This window comes from Aquila chrysaetos, chromosome 1, assembly GCF_900496995.4.
Source record: "Aquila chrysaetos chrysaetos chromosome 1, bAquChr1.4, whole genome shotgun sequence".
Classification (NCBI taxonomy): Eukaryota; Metazoa; Chordata; class Aves; order Accipitriformes; family Accipitridae; genus Aquila; species Aquila chrysaetos.
In genome coordinates, this window is record NC_044004.1 from 39,796,426 (window position 1) to 39,815,564 (window position 19,139).

The 19,139-nt window shown below is 39.1% G+C and overlaps 1 protein-coding gene across 1 annotated transcript; it reads left to right on the forward strand.

The window, feature by feature from the left end:
- The first annotated feature begins 590 nt into the window (after positions 1 to 590).
- AGA (aspartylglucosaminidase) lies at positions 591 to 18,788 on the forward strand. Its single transcript, XM_030012634.2, has 9 exons — positions 591 to 798; positions 2,866 to 3,019; positions 3,669 to 3,781; positions 8,575 to 8,687; positions 9,643 to 9,757; positions 11,648 to 11,723; positions 12,505 to 12,612; positions 14,762 to 14,895; positions 15,742 to 18,788. The coding sequence occupies exons 1-9, from the start codon at positions 591 to 593 to the stop codon at positions 15,840 to 15,842; spliced, it is 1,122 nt and encodes a 373-aa protein (XP_029868494.2). The 3' UTR covers positions 15,843 to 18,788.
- The last annotated feature ends 351 nt before the right edge of the window (positions 18,789 to 19,139 follow it).

A 19,139-nucleotide genomic window follows, 5' to 3' on the forward strand; every position in this document is an offset into this window, starting at 1 on the left:
TTTTACAAATTCTTCCGTAAGCTATCCGCTGTAGTAGATCCCAAAACGCACCCCTTGCAGAAACATCTCTATGCCGTTAAGACACTTTTGACAAAAACATACACGTTAACAAGGCGGCATGTAAAGACGCGGGATGTGAATCTCATGAGCACCCGTGGGGACTGCTTTTGAACACACTTTATGTGGCGTGCCCCCACCCCGCAGCCCTGCCGCCAGCCGCAGGGCCGCCCCGGCTCTGGGTCTCAGCTGGCGCCCACCACACAGCCCCGTTCCACTCCAGCACCGGTAATTTCATCAACGGATGGGGACCGCCGCGCAAGGAGGCTGGCTTTAACACCACATCCAGACGCACAATAAACATAAACTGTATTTTAATCTGCCCTGGGCCTTGGCCTTTGCTAGGAGGCATTTAGGCTTTTCCTTGCCTCAAACACGTTCCTCAGGAAGCCGACGGCCGGCCCCCACCTCCGGACGCGGGACAGCACTGAGGGGCGCCCTCCCGTACACTCCCCCGCGGCGGGCAGCGCCCTCCGCTGCGGTCTACAACCGCCCGAGGCCGTATCGCTCCGCCGCGGCAGGGTTGTGTGCGCATGCGCCGCCGCAGCCGCCTGGTTAGTGCCGGCGCGGTGGGGGCCGGGCCGGGCCGGGCGGCCATGGCGGCGGGAGGCGGTGGGGGCCGGCGGTGGACGATGGTCGCGCCTCTCTTGCTTGTTGTGTTTCAGCTGGTGGGCGCCGCCTCAGCCGCCGCCCTGCCCGTAGTCATCAACACCTGGGCGTTTAGGAAGGCCGCAGAGACAGGTGCCCCGGCGGGGGGCCGTGCCGTGCCGTGCCGTGCCGTGCCGTGCCGTGCCGTGCCGTGCCGTGCCGTGCCGTGCCGATCGCTCGGTGCTCCCTCCTCCTGCTGAGGGGCCGGCGGGGGGCTCGGGGGTTTTGGCTTAACAACAAAATAAGTCTCTTAGGCGTGACGGCGCGTAGGTGTGGCAAGAAGTGGGCTGTGACCGTGCTTCCGTTAAACGGCTGTGACTGCAGCCGGGCCGGGCTCCCTGCTTCCGGCTCTGCTCCCCTCACGGCTCAGAGCGAGCCACGGTACCGGCGGGGAGACCGCGTGAAGTGCCTCTCGGCGAGCTCGGAAAGGGCCTGCGCCGGGTCTCGGGGGAGCTTGGCCCCGGGCCGGGCGTCGGGGTGCCAGGTTACCTTCGTATGGGAAGGGGCCAAGCCCCTGAGCTTGCTTTTGCGTTGATGGCGCTCTGTCGCTGAGCCCTGCTGTTGCCCGACAGCCTGCAAGCAAATGGTTTAACTTTCAAGGTTGGGAGAAATGCGTTTAAACAAAAAAAAAAAAAAAAGGGGGGGGGGTGGAGGTGGGAGGTGTTTATGAGCTGTGGAAAAGCTAGAGTAAAAACATTCTTTTGCTAGTAGTGTGGTTTACACTCTTGGCCTGTTTGCAATGGTGGCTTGTTTTTAATGGTGCCCTTCAGAGATTCATTTTTGCCCCCAAAGATTTAGATAGTTCTGAATATTATATTTTTGGAGCCCAGTGTTTAGTGATATGTCAAGGCAAGTTCTCCCATGGCAACATAAATTAGTTGTGGATACTGATTTTAAAAGGCTCATAGGCTATTTTAGCATAGTCGGGTTGTAAATAACCCCTTATTAGGGAAGCCTTGCTAGTGAAATGGGTTACCTATAAAGCCTTGTATAGGTCAGAACTGAAATACAGTCATGAAAACTGTGAGGCCCTTGCTTTGCAGCTTTTGAAAGCTTGTGTTAAGGCTGTTCACAGCAATAAAGGTAATAGGAATTGGAGCAGTACTCCTCACGCTGAAGTTTATTATAAAGACAAACGTGTGGAGTTGGATGCTAGGTGTCAAGTCTTACTTTTTCCTTGGTGCAGGCAGTTTCATGCAGTTGCATGCAGCATTTGTGAAGATGAGGCTTCTTGAGATGGTTGAGATGGTGTAATAATAGCTCTGCCAAAAAGAGCCGGGCTGCATGCTTCTGCTGCCTCCCCTGTGCTGGATCTGGCAGATGATGGAGCACCAGAGCCAGCACAAGGAGGAGGAAGCAGAATTGCAGCTGTCAATGGCAGCAAGCTCAGGCATCTTGGAAAATCTTGCCTGAGGTCCAACCTTGTGAAATATTATATGTGCCAAGCCTTCAGGCCCAGTTTATTCAAGTCGTGTCGTTTGGCATGTCTGTAATGTCTTACAAAACTGCACCATGAGGTAGATCCTGAAGAATAGAAGACTAAGGGTTGAGCAAGAGAAGGTGGAGACTGTAATTTCTTTTATATTGTTTCCACTTTCTTTTTGTTCTTATGTAGTTATTGATGTAGGTTTAGCTCTTTTAGATCGCTGTGTCTTAGATTTTTTTTTTTTATTCTGCAGCTGGATACTTAGTATTCTCATAGGAAGCTTTTGAGGGCTGCTTGTTATAAATGTCTTGGGGTTTTTGGGGGTGTTTTTTTGTTTGTTTGTTTTGAGATAGAAGTTTTGCCTCTCCCTCCCCCCAAAAGGCTTTAAATAAACAGTGATAAAGTACTGGTTGGTTCTGTGCAGAGGAGGTTATTTAATATATAGAAGTTGTAATGATTGTTAGTAAATAATAGCTTCCCAGTCAGAAAAAAAGCTTCATTTCTCAGTAAGAAACACTGATCAGATATGCAAGAAAAACAGTATTTAGAAAAGTACTGCTTTACAGTCTTTTGAATGTATTTATATTTTGACTTTATTTCACCTATAAGTTACAGTTTATTTTTTTATCCACTTATATACTGCCTCTTCATCATGTCCATCTTTAAAATGTTCTTTAAAGCAGTAGTGGAGACTGTTTTCACTGGTGACATTTAATTATTTTTGTTCATTATAGCTTGGAGAGTATTACAGTTGGGAGGTTCTGAGCTGGACGCGGTTGAGAGAGGCTGTGGTCAGTGTGAGATTGACCAGTGCGATGGGAGTGTGGGATATGGAGGAAGCCCAGATGAAAGTGGAGAAACAACACTGGACGCAATGATTATGGATGGGTAAGAAAACTGCATGGAGAAAAGAATGATCCCTGTAATTTTTAGCACACTTTAATGTAAGGGTTTTTACAGAGATGTTGGTTTAGGGCTGACTATGGGACAAGTTGTATGTTAACTTGCGGAACTAGGAAAAATACTTATCTGATTGGTGGAAGAGTAGCTAAGCTTGTTTGTTATTGAATCTTTACATGTAGTGCAGTAATCCAGCTCTAGATATAGCAGTTGCAGAGCAGATGGTTTATAGCATTGTAAGCTTTCCCTTTAGATTCATTCCATAAATATTTAACTTCTGGAGCAATTGTCTTCTATACTTTATGTACCATTTAAAGCTGTTCTGGTTAAAAAGTAATTGCAAGTGTTTGGTTCACGTTATGAGTTTATGTAACAAAATAGTTACTCTACTGAAAATATTACTGTGGATGGAGTTATTGTTACTTGAGCAACATCCCCATGCCTGTGAAAGGAAACAGTATAGGTATGAAGTTTTTCCCTACTAGTGTGATGCCTTCTGTCTATGGCATAGAACAATTAAAGCAATATGTTAAAGGAGGAAGCTTTCTAATTTAGGGAAGAACAGATTTTGTCTAATAAAAAAAAGATACAGTTATTCTTGTATTTTTAATAAGATTGAAATATTTCTTGTTTCCAGCAACACTATGGAAGTTGGGGCAGTTGCGGATCTCAGGCATGTAAAAAATGCAATTGGTGTAGCGCGAAAGGTCATTGAATACACTAAGCATACATTATTAGTGGGAGACTCAGGTAATTATTCCTTTAACTGTTTCCAAGTCATACGCTTTTCTTAAAACGCTTCCGGTTAAAATTGCCATATGTTAATCTTGGTAATATAGGTGGAGGAATTCCCTGATGATCAAATGAATCTAGTCAAATAGTTCAGAAGTGTTTACTCTCTTATTACATGTGTATGAATTGGTATAATTCCATTATTTGCACATGACAAGAAAAATACAATTTTATGGTCTTTCCACTAATTTAACTACAAATATTAACTTGTAATCCCAAGGCTTTGCTATTATCACTGATATCAGAGGTATCAAAGATGATTTGATACAAGACACTGTAGAAGCTGTTAGATGTAAATACTTCATTTGAAACCATGGAATAACTTTTTCTAAGGAATGACAGAATTAATAGACACCACAGTTACATTTAACTATTTTAGTATATATATTGAGCACAATTAATAATATTTCATAAAAATATTAGTGAGAACTTGAATGTAGAAAATTACATTAGGGGCTGTACTCCTAGTCACAACAAAAGAGTGATGGCAAACTCAAGGAATAGTTGACCTTTTAAGATACGAGCTGCTACTGTTAGAATAATACTGGTTTCAAGAGAGATGTACATTCCAGGGAGGTATATGAATACTGAGTGGAAGGTTACTTGGCTCATAGTTAAGGACTTCTAAAATGTATGTGCCTGCTCAGAAAGAAATGTGGAGATAAGTGTGGAAATTGACATCTGAGCATTAAGGGTGAGTCAAGTGCTTTGAAACTGATAAGAAAAGATAAAAGGAATCTTGAAGGAATTAATGTGTACAGAATGATAGAGAAATAAGTGCAACAGCAGTTTTTTGATGGAGTAAAATAGGCAATACGGGAAGGTGAGGACAGTGTTTGACAAGGTCTGAAAAAAAGAGAGAGACGTTTGCAGATTCTATTTAATTCAAGCAGTTGGCCATGATTAGATTACAAGTGGCTTTGGTAAGAGAGATTTCACAAGTGATGCTGAAAAAGAAATTGGTCAGGTGTTAAATAGAGGAGGAAGAAATGCTCATAATACTCCTTTCCCGGTCATTGGTAGTTATCAAAATATTTTTAACTTTTGATTGGTAGAATGAGCAAAAAAGATAAGGAAGATGAAGAAGCAGAAGAATTAAAGTGCTGATAAAATGTATTTTCCAGCCTAAGGATTTCATTCTTTGCATAATGGAGTCATATGGACAAGGCTGTTATGTTGAGTCCTTGATGTCAGTGAGAACTTCCTCAGAATACACTGTCTAGCAGTAGTGGCAAAAGACAGACAGAAGAGCTGAAGATATATCTGAGTAAAAATTGGAGATGGTAATAAATGTTAGTGAATGAATCAAAGCAGTGGAGAAAATGAGAAAGAATAGTATTTCTTGTGAAGGAATGTATTTTCTGTGGAAATATGAACATGGATAAAGGAAGCTGTAGTTGTCTTTACCACGTGAAGATTGATAAAGATTAAATAGGGCTATAGCTTCGGAAGAACACATTTGAACCTTCAAATCAGCATATGAGAGAAGTGACAGTTTCTTTTCTAAAGAAAAATATTTACATTTTCACTAGAAAAGCTAGCTAAAATAGTAAAACCTTTTCATATAAATGTATATAAACTCTGCAGGCTTTCTTTATTCAAGACACAAAATTGCTGAGATTCCTTATTTTTTTTCCCCAATAACTAAATTGCACTTTTATTTGAGTATATTTAGTGATATAATCCAGGAAAGTCTGCCTGCCTCCTAAAATTTCAGTTCTATGAGTGGTTGACACCAGAGGAGGCAAGCTGTGGCACACATTAATTTTCAGTTGATCATTTTTAAATGTGTGACCTGTACATTGTTCCTGGCAGTAAAGTTTTAATGAAGGTAAGATGACATTTTCCTCTTCAGTGTTAAAAACACTGATGTATTCTGTTAGTGCCATGACACCTGAATAGTCCTCACAGTTCTGCTTACTTTGACTCAAAAAAATTGAAGTTTAGGTATTTTAAACCTTCTGGTACATAGAGAACTTAAGGAGGAGGTGGTATTACAGAATCACAGAATGGTTGAGGTTGGGACGGACTTCAGGTCTTCTGGTCTTAGCCCCCTGCTCAAGCAGAGCCCCCTAGAGCTGGTGTCCAGACAGTTTTTTAGTATCTCCAAGGAGTGGGACTCCACAACCTCTGAGCAATTTGTTCACCCTGAGAGTGAAGAAGCGTTTCCTGCTGCTCACAGGGAACCTCCTGTGTTTCAGTTTGTGCCCGTTGCCTCTTGTCCTGTCACTGGGCACCACTGAAAAAGGTCTGGCTTGGTCTTCTTTACACCCTCCCTTCAGATATTTTTATACACTGATGAGATCCCCCCCTGAGCGTTTTCTTCTCCAGGCTGAACAGCCCCAGCTCTCAGCCTTTCCTCATAGGAGAGATGCTCCAGTCCCTTAATGACCTTTGTGGCCCTTTGCTGGACTCTCTGCAGTATGTCCATGTCTCTCTTGTACTGGAGAGCCCAGAACTGGATGCCTCACTCCAGGTGTGACCTCTCCAGTGCTGAGTAGAGGGGAAGGATCACCTCCCTTGACCTGCTGGCAGCACTCCTGATCTGGAGCTTAACCTGTTATCTGCCTTTGCTGCAAGGGCACATTGCTGGCTGACATTCAGCTTGCTGCCCACCGGACCCAGGTCTTCTGCCAAGCTGCTTTCCCCCTGGGTGGCCCCAGCATGTAGTGGTACATGGGGTTGTTCCTCCCCAGGTGCAGGACTTTGCACTTCTTTTCGTTGAACTGCATGAGGTTCCTATCAGCCCATTTCTTCAGCCTGTCGAGATCACTCTAGATGCCAGTATAACCCCCTGGTGCTTCAGCCACTTCTCCCAGTTTTGTATCATCTGCAAAATTTGCTGAGGGTACATATACTCTGCCCCATCATCCAGGTGATTAACTAAGATATTGAACGTTACTGGACCCAATATTGACCCTAGTGGTACACTCTGGTTACTGGCTCTAACTAGACTTCATACCACTGATCACTGCCCTCTGAGCTCAGGCCTTCAGCCAGTTTTTAGTCCATGTATTGGCTGGATGAGCAGACAGTGAGTTAATCAACTTCTCTATGTGGATCTTATGGGGGACAGTGTCAAAAGCCTTATGGAAGTCAAGGTAAACAATATCCACTGCTCTTGTCTCATCTACCAAGCCAGTTATTTCATCATAGATGGTTAGCAGGCTGATCAAGCATGAGTTACCTTTTGTGAAGCCATGCTTGCTATTCCCAATCACCTTCTTGTCCTTCATGTGCTTGGAAATGGTTTTCAGGGTTAGTTGTTCCATCATCTTCTCAGTGATCGAGGTGAGGCTGACTAGCCTGTAGTTCCCTGCTTCCTACTTCTTGCCCTTGGTGTAGCTTTTGTTGAACAGTTAGAGATAACAACACTGATCAGTTCTTACACTGTTAAAAGAACTGCTTTCTCCCTTCATTGCCTAATTTCTTCAGGACAAGTCTTAGAAAACTAGCAATAAAGGCCATGTACATCAATGTAGAACTGAGTCTGGTGAGGGACATTCAGTGCAGAATGATTACAAATGAGGAAAAAAAAATTACTTTTGGTTATCATCTGCCAAGAAATTTTCAGGTTTGTCTCAGATAGGAAAGTTTCATAATCACAGTGTGCTTGACCTTTTCCCTTTTTGTCCTAGCAATGCTTAGACCAATAATCCAAGTAAAAAGTTCAGAGAGTAAAAATGACCAACTCTGCTTCCTGGAATAAAAACAAGGCTTCAGAAGTCATGAAAGAATGATTGACAAACAGGCACAAGCACAATTTTACCTTAACAAAAACAAACAAAAAAACCCAACAAAAAAACCCCAAACCCACTACAAAAACCCCTGCCTGTTTGTTCTAGAAATGGGAAAATAAATATTTGTTTAATTGAAGCTGTCAGTTTTCTTTTCCTCTGAGTGCAGAGACTTTAATTGTGTCAATTTTTAAGGAAAACACAGAAAAGTCCAGAAATAATTGAAGGCTTTTCTTAACTCTTGTTCAGCTGTGTCCTGTAGTGACATTATTATCAAGGATTGGTAATATAAATTGTTCAAGCATCTGAATCTAGCAACAGTATCTGTTACTAGGTAATATCAAAGGTATCTACAACTAAAAGATGAGAGAACAGTTGATCTTTTTTCTTTTCCCTTTTCCTAACTATAAAAGCCGTTTTTAGGAGTGCAGCATTCTTTCATTGCTTGTTTTGGTATTTCTTTTGCTCCCTTGACACTTACTGTATTAATTTTGAAAACAAGGAAGCAGTCACTTTTAAAGCTGCAAGGAAGAAGTGTAATACGATGTAAGATGGTGGATTGATTTCTGCAAATACCGGTGGTTTAGTGGCAAATGTTGTGCCACTGTTACTTACATTTCATAAAAGATTAGCTTTATAAGGAAAATATACTATTATTTATATCACTTATGCAAACATTTCTGTGACACACAGAGCCCAGACCACTCTTGCTCTGTTATTTGTGTCCAGTTGTTTAACAGATTTGAATTTGTTTCTTTTTCAGTGGTGAAACTTGTATGTATTAACATAGTTACAGTGAATTGAGGAAATTTGATATTGCCAGTGAAAGGAGAGTCTGTTACTGCAGTTGTATATCACTATAATGGCTGATACTGCTCTCTGAAGAAATACTTCTTATCTCCATACATAATGTAGAATTTCTTGATTTCTAGATAACATTACATGAATGCATTATCATAAAATGTATGAAAGTGTGAATAAATTAATAGTTTTGTTTTTTTGTTGCTTTTAAAGCCTCCCTGTTTGCTGTAAGAATGGGGTTTCCATATGAAGATTTAACTACCCAAAAATCTCTTTCGGTGTATTCGAAGTGGCTTAATCAAAGCTGTCAGCCAAACTACTGGAAGGTACAGTGCAGTGGTGGTGGTGAACTGGGGGTTTAGAAAGTCAGTAATGCAGCATTGCCTCTTCCTTTCAGCTTATGTTGAAGTTGTGCTTTACATGTGAAGAAGAAAAAAAAGTTTTGCTTATTAAACAGAACAAACTTGGAATTACCAAGCATTTGGTAGATTTGGGAAGAGTATATGTCTAGCTCTTATTTCTTAGATCCTGCTGGTTTTGACATTGCTGCAGTAGCATTTTAGTGGGGGAAATTTTTTACCTCTAAATTTGAGCAGGACTTCTGAAACTGAAGTAGTGTATGTATTTTTGATGCATATATAAATTTCTGAAAGAAAATCTTACAGTAGCAATTAAGGTTCTTAAATAGAGTGGCTTTATGCAGACCTGTGAACACATCACATTAGTGCAGCTGTCTGTGTTAAACTTGCCTATTGTGGTGAGTTGGTTTTTTTTGTTTTGGGATTGGTGTTGCAGATTTCTACCTGTTTGTACACTGTCTTTATTGTTTCTTGGATATGAAATATTGCATTGCTGAACCATTTTAATTCAGTACATATTCTGTTTTTCATTTGGGAAAATATCTTGACTATGATACTGACTTGATGTAATATCTTGATGTGACAGTAAAACAAGCTCAGTTCATCTGGTTGATTTTTTTAGATTGAAAATTTTCTTCATTTTGCTGAAGATGAGCTTTTTTTGACCAGTCAGTTGAGCAAAAGAGAATCTTTAATTTGAACAATATAACTTTCTAGTAAGAAAAACTTTTTACCATATAATACCAGAAGTCAGTCTTCATTCTTTAAGCAAAACAACTTGCGGGATTTCCATACAGCTGTATAATTTAAGTATTGGGCATCTGATACGTGTGTAGTAGGTTATAGGTATTGATTGTAGTATTTAAGTTTATCTGTAATGAAGCATAATACATTATTCATGCAAATAACAAAATAATTACAGAATGTGGTACCAGACTCTTCAAAATCCTGTGGACCATACAAACGGCCTGAAAAAGTAACTTGTAAAGAAGAACAGACCATCTCACAAAGAAGTGTTCATAATCATGATACTATTGGTAACAACCTTTGGTAACTCTGATGATTTGGGGTTTTTTCCCTCATTCTCCTACAGATTAAATCATACTGATTTTAAAGAAAAGTATTTCATATAGGCATTATTTTCTATTTATAGTGGTTTCAAGATTGTGTTACTTACATGTTAGGACAGAGCACCTAAAAGTAGGATTTGGTTTTTGGGTTTTTTTCCAGTGCACTGGCTGCACAGCTACTTGCTTCATTTTTTGGCCTTAGCTATTTGTTAATTGCCCTACTGCTTTTCCCTCAGATATCTTGGCATAATTGCTTGGGCAGCTATGGATGCTTAGAAAACTGATCAAGGTTAAAAAATAATTATTTTTATCTTGATTATGGTTAACTTAGGTCAAGTCTTCCCTGTAGCTGTCAGACCAACTTAAAAGCCTTTGCAGTGGTGGAAGAAATGAGTAAACAGTTAGTCCTGTTGCCAACCAAAAGCAATGTTTGTCAAACAGTCCTTAAACTTACAAAATAAAGCTTACTTTCATTTTTCTTCTATTCTGGCTTTTGACTAAATCAATACATTTCTAAAGAAACTACTATGTTTAAAACAGGTTAGCAGTAGTAGTCCCCAGAGATTTCTAAGAGTTTACTGATTGAGGACTGTTAATTGCTAAGCCTATAAGCTGATTAATGAGCAGATCAGACAAAGGACTGGAGCAGTTACAGATTCATGTCTTTCAAAGCTTTATACTTTGTAGTCTTAAAACTTGCACTTTTTGGTTTAGTCTGGATTTTTCAGTTTAGCAGTTCAGAACTTTCTGCCTGACAGTATTTGCAATACCAAGAATTAACAAGTTGTTGCAGTATGAATCTTCTTTGCTTTCAGTCCACCCTACTAATAACCAATTAATGTTCTACAGAAGTCAGGCAACCTACCAAATTCTGAAGTTGGTAGGTAGCTTTCTTTACTGGGATGTACAGTAAATGATGGCGCTTATATTTGTACTTCAAGTTGTCCCACCCCATTGTTTGTTTTATGTATGAAATATCTCCTCGACTAACACATTTTGAGAAGGGTCTTCATTTAGAATGCATTTAGGAAGTTGGTAGGAACTGATGCCCTTCCAGTCTTTTTGCAGAGGGTAATGGTGGCCATAGAGTCAGTGCCTCTATGCTTTTAGCTTCTACTGGTCAGGAGACTTTCCTATGAGAAGGAGGTACTGCTTAGTGAGATCAGAGAATTTGAATTCTGCTTTTTGGCTCTCACTTTGTACTGGAGTTTGATGCTAGCAACAATTTTTGCCATCTTGACAAGATGAAGTCTTGCTTTATGGAGAAGCAGCTCATCCCAAATCCTGTTCCAAGTGCCAATCTGAGCTTCTCTAATGAGGCAGTGGCTTCCTTATCAGCACAAAAGTAGCAAGGGGTAGGCTCATCCACACATTTGATTGCCTGTCATGTAATTCTTGTTACTTTGGTAGGCAGTATTTCACCTTCTGCCAAATACAAGCTCATCCTTCTGACTTTTTTTTTTTTAATCTCCCTTAAGCACCATTTATAATTTCCAAAATTTGTTGTTCTGGTGGTACTGATGCAGGATGTGATGACACCAGGTACTTCTTGTCTACTAGTTAACATAGGTGTCTATCAGGAGACAGTGGCTGCTTTGGCAGCAGTAACATACAGCTCTGAACAATGTGGCAGTCACTGTTTTAGATTCCATTCTGAGTTCTTGTAATACACCCAAAAAGTTTCCAAATGTGTTTTACAAAGAACTTGTTTTCTATGAGAGTACAATTTTTCTGTGTTTCAGGATATCAGTAACTTTAATAGTCTGCGTGTCGTGGTTCTGTTTGATAACCATAGTGCCAATTTAACAAAATTGTTAGGAGTGTTTCTGAATGCTTCATCCCTATTGAAAATTTTAGGTATGGTTGTAATTGGTGGGAGCGGAACTGTTGCTTCTGGGACATCTACTAATGGCGCAGTCCACAAAATTCCAGGGTTGGTATGTCTGGTTTACAAAAAAGCTTTTTTTCCAATCTCATTTCCTATCACAAAATGGCCTTGCTTATTTCTGGGGACTGCTATAAATCCTAATACTGAGAAACTGATTCAGTTGCAAGATGATTTGTGTTTGTTGAGGGAATGCTTTTTTTCAGCGGGCTTAATTCACCATACAGAGACACAAACAACTGGCACAGTTGTGAGGCAGCTTGTAAAGCAAGGCACCAGAGACAAATGAGCATTCCGGAGAGGTGCACAGTCTCCAAAGCAATGTACATAGAATCAGAGCCCCAGGCCTGTATTTCGTCTTTGAGGTTTTTTTTCTACCCAGTTAGGAATCTTGTCTGTCAACCAAGTCAGACAACTTCTAGATTTAGCAACAAGTTACTGAATGTACTAATGTCCCCAGCTGCTTACTGTTGCCTACTGGCTAAACCTTACTGCCCTAACTATAGTCAGTGTAATAAAACCCACTTGTGCATTGGAGGTGGATTAAGCCTCAGGTCAGTCAGGTTATCACAGATCACTTTTATTGGTAGTTTTAAGACAAGACTTCTGACTGCAGTGGAGTGGCCTCTTTACCTGTTCTGTTCTCCTGTGGGTTTAACACTAACCCAGCTGGAGGCAGTAAGGTTGACAAAGTTAAAAGTGTGCCCAAGTCATAAGAGCATGCCAATATCAGGCCAAGACCTATTATCTTAATGCAATCCTACCGGAATTCGTAAATTACAGTTTTCTGTAGTTTCCAGTTTTTCTTTTTTTCCATTGTTCACTACAGCCGTGTAGGAGATTCTCCGATAGCTGGAGCAGGATCCTATGCGGATAGTACAGCTGGAGGAGCTGCAGCCACTGGGGATGGTGACATCATGATGCGGTTCTTACCCAGGTTTGTCCTTAGGGCAGGCTTCACTAGCTTTCTCTAGCAAAATGTGAACTCAGCAAATGAAGTAATTGATTAAAAAGACAGTCTGACTTACTGGCTGCTGAAGTGGGAGTAAAGGAATGAATGGAAGGGGAAAGAATAGTAACAGAATCAAGTCATCCTTATGATCTGTCTTAAAAGAAGTGACTTCTTAAATATCTTGATGACAGATCCCTTAATACTGCTAAGCTGTGAGCAAACAGGCAGCAGTAATGAGTATATTCCCAGCCTGCATGCTTTTTAACAGAACTGATTAGCTTTCTCCTTCAAAGTGTTTTGTTTTGTGGGAAATTAGTGTTATAAATTGTAGAAAGGATAAGGGTTGAGGCTCAGATTACTCAGGAGGGTGGGGAGGTGTCACTGTAACAATCCTATGAAATTGCATCTAATTTGAAACTGGAAGAGGTGTTTTAGTGCTGTTGTTGTGGTTGCATAACCTGTGTAAAATATGGCTGTTCTCATCACTGAGTCTTGACAGTCATTCTTGTGGGTCAGTCTCAGCGGGAATGAGTTATGGAAGTCTGTGCTGAACATAATGGGCACTGATGCTTGAAGGAAAATATAGCAGTGACCTTCATGTTACTCAAGTGCTTTTTTTTGAAACTCTAGCAGCTATGAATGCCTACTAGCTGTTGCATATTTGCAAATGTCCTCAATGAGTTTCAAGCTGTCGCAAGCCAGTCTTGAAATACAAGGCAATTGGCAACTTCATGAATTATCCTGAGGTATCAGATACCAACAGTAGTAGCGAGTTGAGCTCCACTATGAGGTTAATCAATAAAAGCTTACATTACAGTTTAGCAGCCTGAAGGATTTGGCTGTAATGCTTAAAACATTTTGTGTTGGCACTAGCGGGTTTTAGAAAACAACTCAGGCTAGGTGGTTAATCAGAGGTTCCTTGTAGATACAGATCTTTCCTAATTCCATGTCATTTAGATACTCCCACATGAAAACAAGGAATAGAATTGACCTGCCAGAAGTGAAGGAAGTGTCAAATAAAGGGCAAAATTGCTAGTATTTTCTGTCTGCCACCTTTGAGATAGTAACATCTTACTGAATTTTTATTAGTGAAGAAACCCCTGTGAAATATAGCTTTATATTCAGATAGTTATCTTTAGATAACTTGAACCTATTTGATTGTTAGAATAGATGAAAGATAACAGGGAGTCTCAAAATGCAAGGAAAGTTCTGTGGTACTTCGAGAACATGTATAGTTAATGCTATCTGTGGATGAGTCGTAGTGTAACAAGAGTGGCTTGGTCTTGGTATATGCATCTTTCATCAAAACAAAATCTAGTGGTGTTTGCTTGTAAGTTATATTACATGTTATCTTTTAATCTTCAGGTTCTGAAAGAAAATGACAACAAGAGTAATTTTTTTGCCTCTGAGGACGTTTTGGAAATGCAACTGATTCATCTCAAGCAATGCCAATATAGTCATTTGTCTAATGATAGTGTAGATACAAAGGAAGTTCATTTTGATTACTCTTTCATTTAGAGTAAGATTTTTTTTAAATTGGCTTGCAAAAAAGTTTGAAAGTGGCTCAAAGTCTTGATCAAAACATTGTACCTTCATATTCATGAAATAATGTGTCAATTTTGAGGTTTTCAGAAACTCAAGTTTTTTCTGAAAGATCTTTAATGCTTACCGAAATCAGTAATTTATCAGTAATGTAATATTGGAGGTCAATTTTCTTCAAAAAATTATCTTGACATTGGCCTTTTTGACATTAAAAGTTATTACTGCTTTTCAAATGTAATCATGTAATGCAAAATAAAAGCCACTAACTCTTTAACTGCTTCTTTGTAGTTCTTTAACAGATCTGTTGCTTAGCCTCTTCTACTGCAAATGATCAGAGTTATCCCAGGCTTGGTCCTGCCTTAGAATGATAGATTACATAGATGACATCTTGCAGTCCCTTTTAGTCCTGTTTCTAATTACTTTTCATGTAGAACTTTAGTAATAATTGCCAATATCAAGTTTGGCTAAAGATTATTTATCATTTGTTTCCATTATTCAAAGAAACCAAGGTGTCTGAATGGTATTTTAGAATATATAACCTGAGTATGGCTAACTGTCTGGGTGTGGCGTTGGTTTGGTTTTTTTTTTTCAGTTATCAAGCTGTGGAGTATATGAGGATGGGAACAGACCCAACAGTAGCCTGTCAGAAAGTTATTTCCAGAATCCAGAAGTATGTTCCAAAGTTCTTTGGTGCTGTTATATGTGCCAATACAACTGGAAGTTATGGTATGTATTTTGCTTAACAGACAAAGCTTGTTGACTCTAACTAGGTCACAGAAGTACAAAACCAAAGGTGGGTTTTAAAGCAGAAGTTTTTAATTATTTTTTGAACACTGCAGCAATACTGGCCATTCATAATATCAAATGCTGGTTAGCAGGGCAACTGTGTCCTAGTGTGGACTTGAGATACTTTAATTTTTCCTGTGCATTTTAGTGTCTTAGACTTTCACAAAATTTATGCAAGTCTTAGTAAAAAATCAAAAATATTTACAACCTTCATGTGTTTTCCTGGACTGTGTATGATTAATTTGAAGGTTTTAAAAAAGATGCTTATGCCTCCCCTAGATATGGCATAAGGCAGGGAGAATGTGAATGTTAAGCATAGCTTCAAAGCAATCCAGGATCAGTCATTGTGCCAGGCATCTCATTAGTGAACTCTTAGATCAGTAGGAAATACAATTTGCTAATCAACATGGCTTATTTAGTTAGACTGCTTATTGCTGTTCTTTGATCTCTTATTTCCCATAGTTCTGTGTTTAAGAGATTAGTGTTCGAGGAACTCATTAAGTTAATCAGGATTGAAAGAGGGAGAGAGGTTTTCCTAACTTAGATTACTGTTTTGAATTGTATTATAAAGGCATTAATTGCACTACAGCAGTCAGTAGCACTGTATTTTTACTTAAAAATTAAATATTTTCAAGATGTCTTGGGTTAAACAGATTGTAAAAGAATAATTATACCATTGAAGTAGAATTAGTAACTGGGTCTTTAGATGGTAAGGTACAATGACAAAGACGCTAATCCTAAATGTAGCAAATTACACTTTTTTTTTTTTTTTTTTTCCTTTCCTAGGTGCTGCATGTAATAAAATTCCAGGATTCACGCAGTTTCGCTTCATGGTTTCTAGCCCTTTGCTAAGTCAGCCAACTGAGCAAGTAGTAGATTGCATTTAATTTCTTTTGTCCTGTTAACATCTAAACTTAGAGGAGGAAAGCACTAAGGTTCCCTAGGTGTTACTTTTTAAAATGGTCGTTCATTTTCAGTGTTGCATAATCATGTGAACAAGTACAAAGGTGCGTTGATGGTGCAGCTACTACTTCACTGTTTTTAATATCTTCTACTTTATTATGGCTTTGTGTAGTGCAGCTAAACTTAATCTGTAGTTTCCTAATGTAATTATCTTGGTAACTTATTTCTAAATGATTGTAGGCTGGTACTATAATCTAGAGTGAGGTTTAAAAAACTGAATCTATGTAGTTTAAGGGAAGTGAACGTAGTTGCAAAATTATAATTAGTGCTGACACTTTCACAGTTAGCATAGGCAATTCATCTCTGTTTAAAAATCTACATCTAAGTGAAGTGGCTGAAATCGATGTGCTTCACTACTGAGGTCTCTTAAGTCATGAATTTAGTAGGCATTACCTTACATCCCAACTCAATTTTTAAACTTTTGCAAACCTGACAATGAAACTGTGGCTCTAAATATCACAAAAAGTTATCTGTTGTATATTTACTTCCAAGTAAAGCTAAGTTTCAGCTGCTTTTTGGGGAAAGTAGAGCTTTGGTCACTGGAAAAAAACTTTTAAAGAGAGCTCATAAAGTGGACAGGTGGTCATACGCATGCAAAGAGACCAAGCATCTAATGGCTCTTATAGTCTGTCTGTTTTCATAAGAACTAAGTAACCAAAAGTGATGAGTAGTAACCATTGAACTGGACTTTCGCTTTGCCATTTAAAAACATACTTGGGAGAAATCTAGAATAAAGGGCAGGGAGCGGGAGGGGCTCTGCCTCTACATGTGAGACTTATTTTGTCTTTCTAAGATTTAGCCCAGGTTTTCTTTTGTCTTGAAAATTGCATGCACATGCTGACAAGCAAGGAAACGGTGTTGAAGAGTAGTGGAGAAGATTTGAAACCTTTAAGACATAAGGAGCCTCTCCTTGTGGACCTTTCTAACTTGTTTCACAACAGCTGAGAATACATTTGAATAGAAAGGACATTGAAACATCCCTGCTAGTACAAGCCTTCAAGGAGTATGGCATTGATTCTAACTGGATGTGAAGACAGGTGGAAATCTTCCTGTCACCTTTTTTTGTAGTGGAAGTTAAGTTATGAATCTTAATCACAGTGATTTCCTTGTCGCTAATATGCTGTACGCTTGCCCTTTCCTGTAGCACATCTACCCCTGCAAAGGACCAGTTGCGTACCTAAAGCATGACAATTACCTACAGCTGACAAAGCTGGGTTTGTCACTTTATCTTTCTGTGTCTAGAGATACCAGGATTCATTTGTAATAGAATTTCAGCATCTTGAGGATTGTTCCACAGGTATTTGAAGATCTGTTTGATCATTTTCTTAACTTGGTGGCTTGCTGATCATCTGATTGAATCTTTGCTAAACTTGAGCTAGGAAAAGTTAAAAGGGGGAGCAAGTAAAATGAGCATGTCTTGTCATAAATACTTTAATTATTCATTGTCTACTTGAATAAAATTGTTGGGTAATAAAAGCACACCTTAGTGTATCATTTATAAGTAAGGTTGTTGAGATGCTTGTGTGTTGTGCTTTAGAATGATTGTTGCCTTATGTTCTGAGTTGGTATCTCTGAAGGTTAGAAAAAAACATTCAAACTAGAATAGTCATCTTTAATGGCCTGCTGTTGAACTTCATCAACAATGTAATTTATTTGGCGATTCACTTCTGTCACTGGATCTTTAGAGCATCTCATAGCACAGAGTTCACTATAGGCCACAACAAGCTGTAGTCAAAGAAGCTCTTACTGAATATATCTGCACTGGTTTAAGATAAGTTTTCTACCTGTCCTGCCTACAACCCTTCTGCCACGGCTGCTGTATCTTCACATAACTCAGGCAGTCAAGTGCAAATAGATTAATAAATCCCAATGATTGTTACTTTGGAGATAGCGTTGTGGATTGTGAACATAGAAGATTTGGTACTGCCAGCTGAGTGGTAATATCTCAAACTGCTGCAGCTGAATCCACCAGGATTCATTTTTGAGGGAGGTTGGGAACATCCATGGCTTGCTTTCTAGTGTGCTTATGCCACTCTGTACTAGCTAGTGTACGCCTCTAGAGGCTGTGTGAGTGCTCATGCTGAAAGATCATGAGTGTTCTGTAACACTGTACCTGAAGTCACTAAGTTACTGCATAGTTAACTCATCTCCATGAGACATATGTACTAATACATGTGGTTTAAAAATGTAGGTTGCTTTGTCATGCTGAATTAGTTACTGTAAATGAAAGGGTTAGTTTGTGTAAACTATTTTAATATATTGTTAATTTGACAGTATATTAAATTATAATATTCATACATGTGCTGTTCTGATGTTATGGACAGAATTCTGAATTAAAAAAATAATTTGCTCAATATTTTGTATTAAAAGTATTTCTTTAAAAGTTGTTAGTAGTAGTGCTGTTTTATGCTTAGCAGACACATGAGCTTTTTTTAAGAAAGCTTTTTACAGGTACAAACCCTTGCCAAAAGTAAGCAAAAACTCTATGACAGTTTCTGCTGTGGTTGTAAAAAAAAAAAAAATAATCTTACGGTTTATGATTTCAAGGAATTTTGTATTTTTAAGTTTTTACTTTCAAACTTTTACTACAAAATGCAGAAAAAAACCCTGTACAGAATATGAGTATTTGCAAGTTAGTGGTACAGTTGAATGCTTCCTGTCTGTAAAGTTATGGGTCCAACTGTGTTTTAAGTTCATTAGCTTCTAGCTAGCCTGCTTTTTTCTATTTCTAAAACTTCTTACAAAATTATTGCTTCACCCAATGTAGACAGAAGAAGAATCTTAGCTCAGTGCTCTAAGAAAGCCAACTATGCCATGTTTTTGTATGCCACTGAATTGTTCTTTAATAAAGCAATCTGTGTGAACCCTGACAATGTTTTGTATGCTCTTATTGAAGAAAACTCCCCTGTCATTTCACTGTTTGTAGGTTACTGCTGAAATATGTCTTTTCATCTGTAACTACCTCAATCAGGAATAATTCAGATTTTTAGAGAATTCAATGTTGGTCTTCCAGATGGAATCTACAAGTAATACTATATAAACTGGAGTGAATCTATTATCTTTCCACAGGGTATAAACAACAGTTTTGCTGATTGCTTTTTAACTTAGAAATTCTTCTTTTAGCATTTGTTGTTTGGGTTCAGTTATTGCATGACTGTTGTAACTCATTAACAACTCTGTTCCTTCTTGTTTTGAAACAGAATATGTGCAGGATTTCAGTT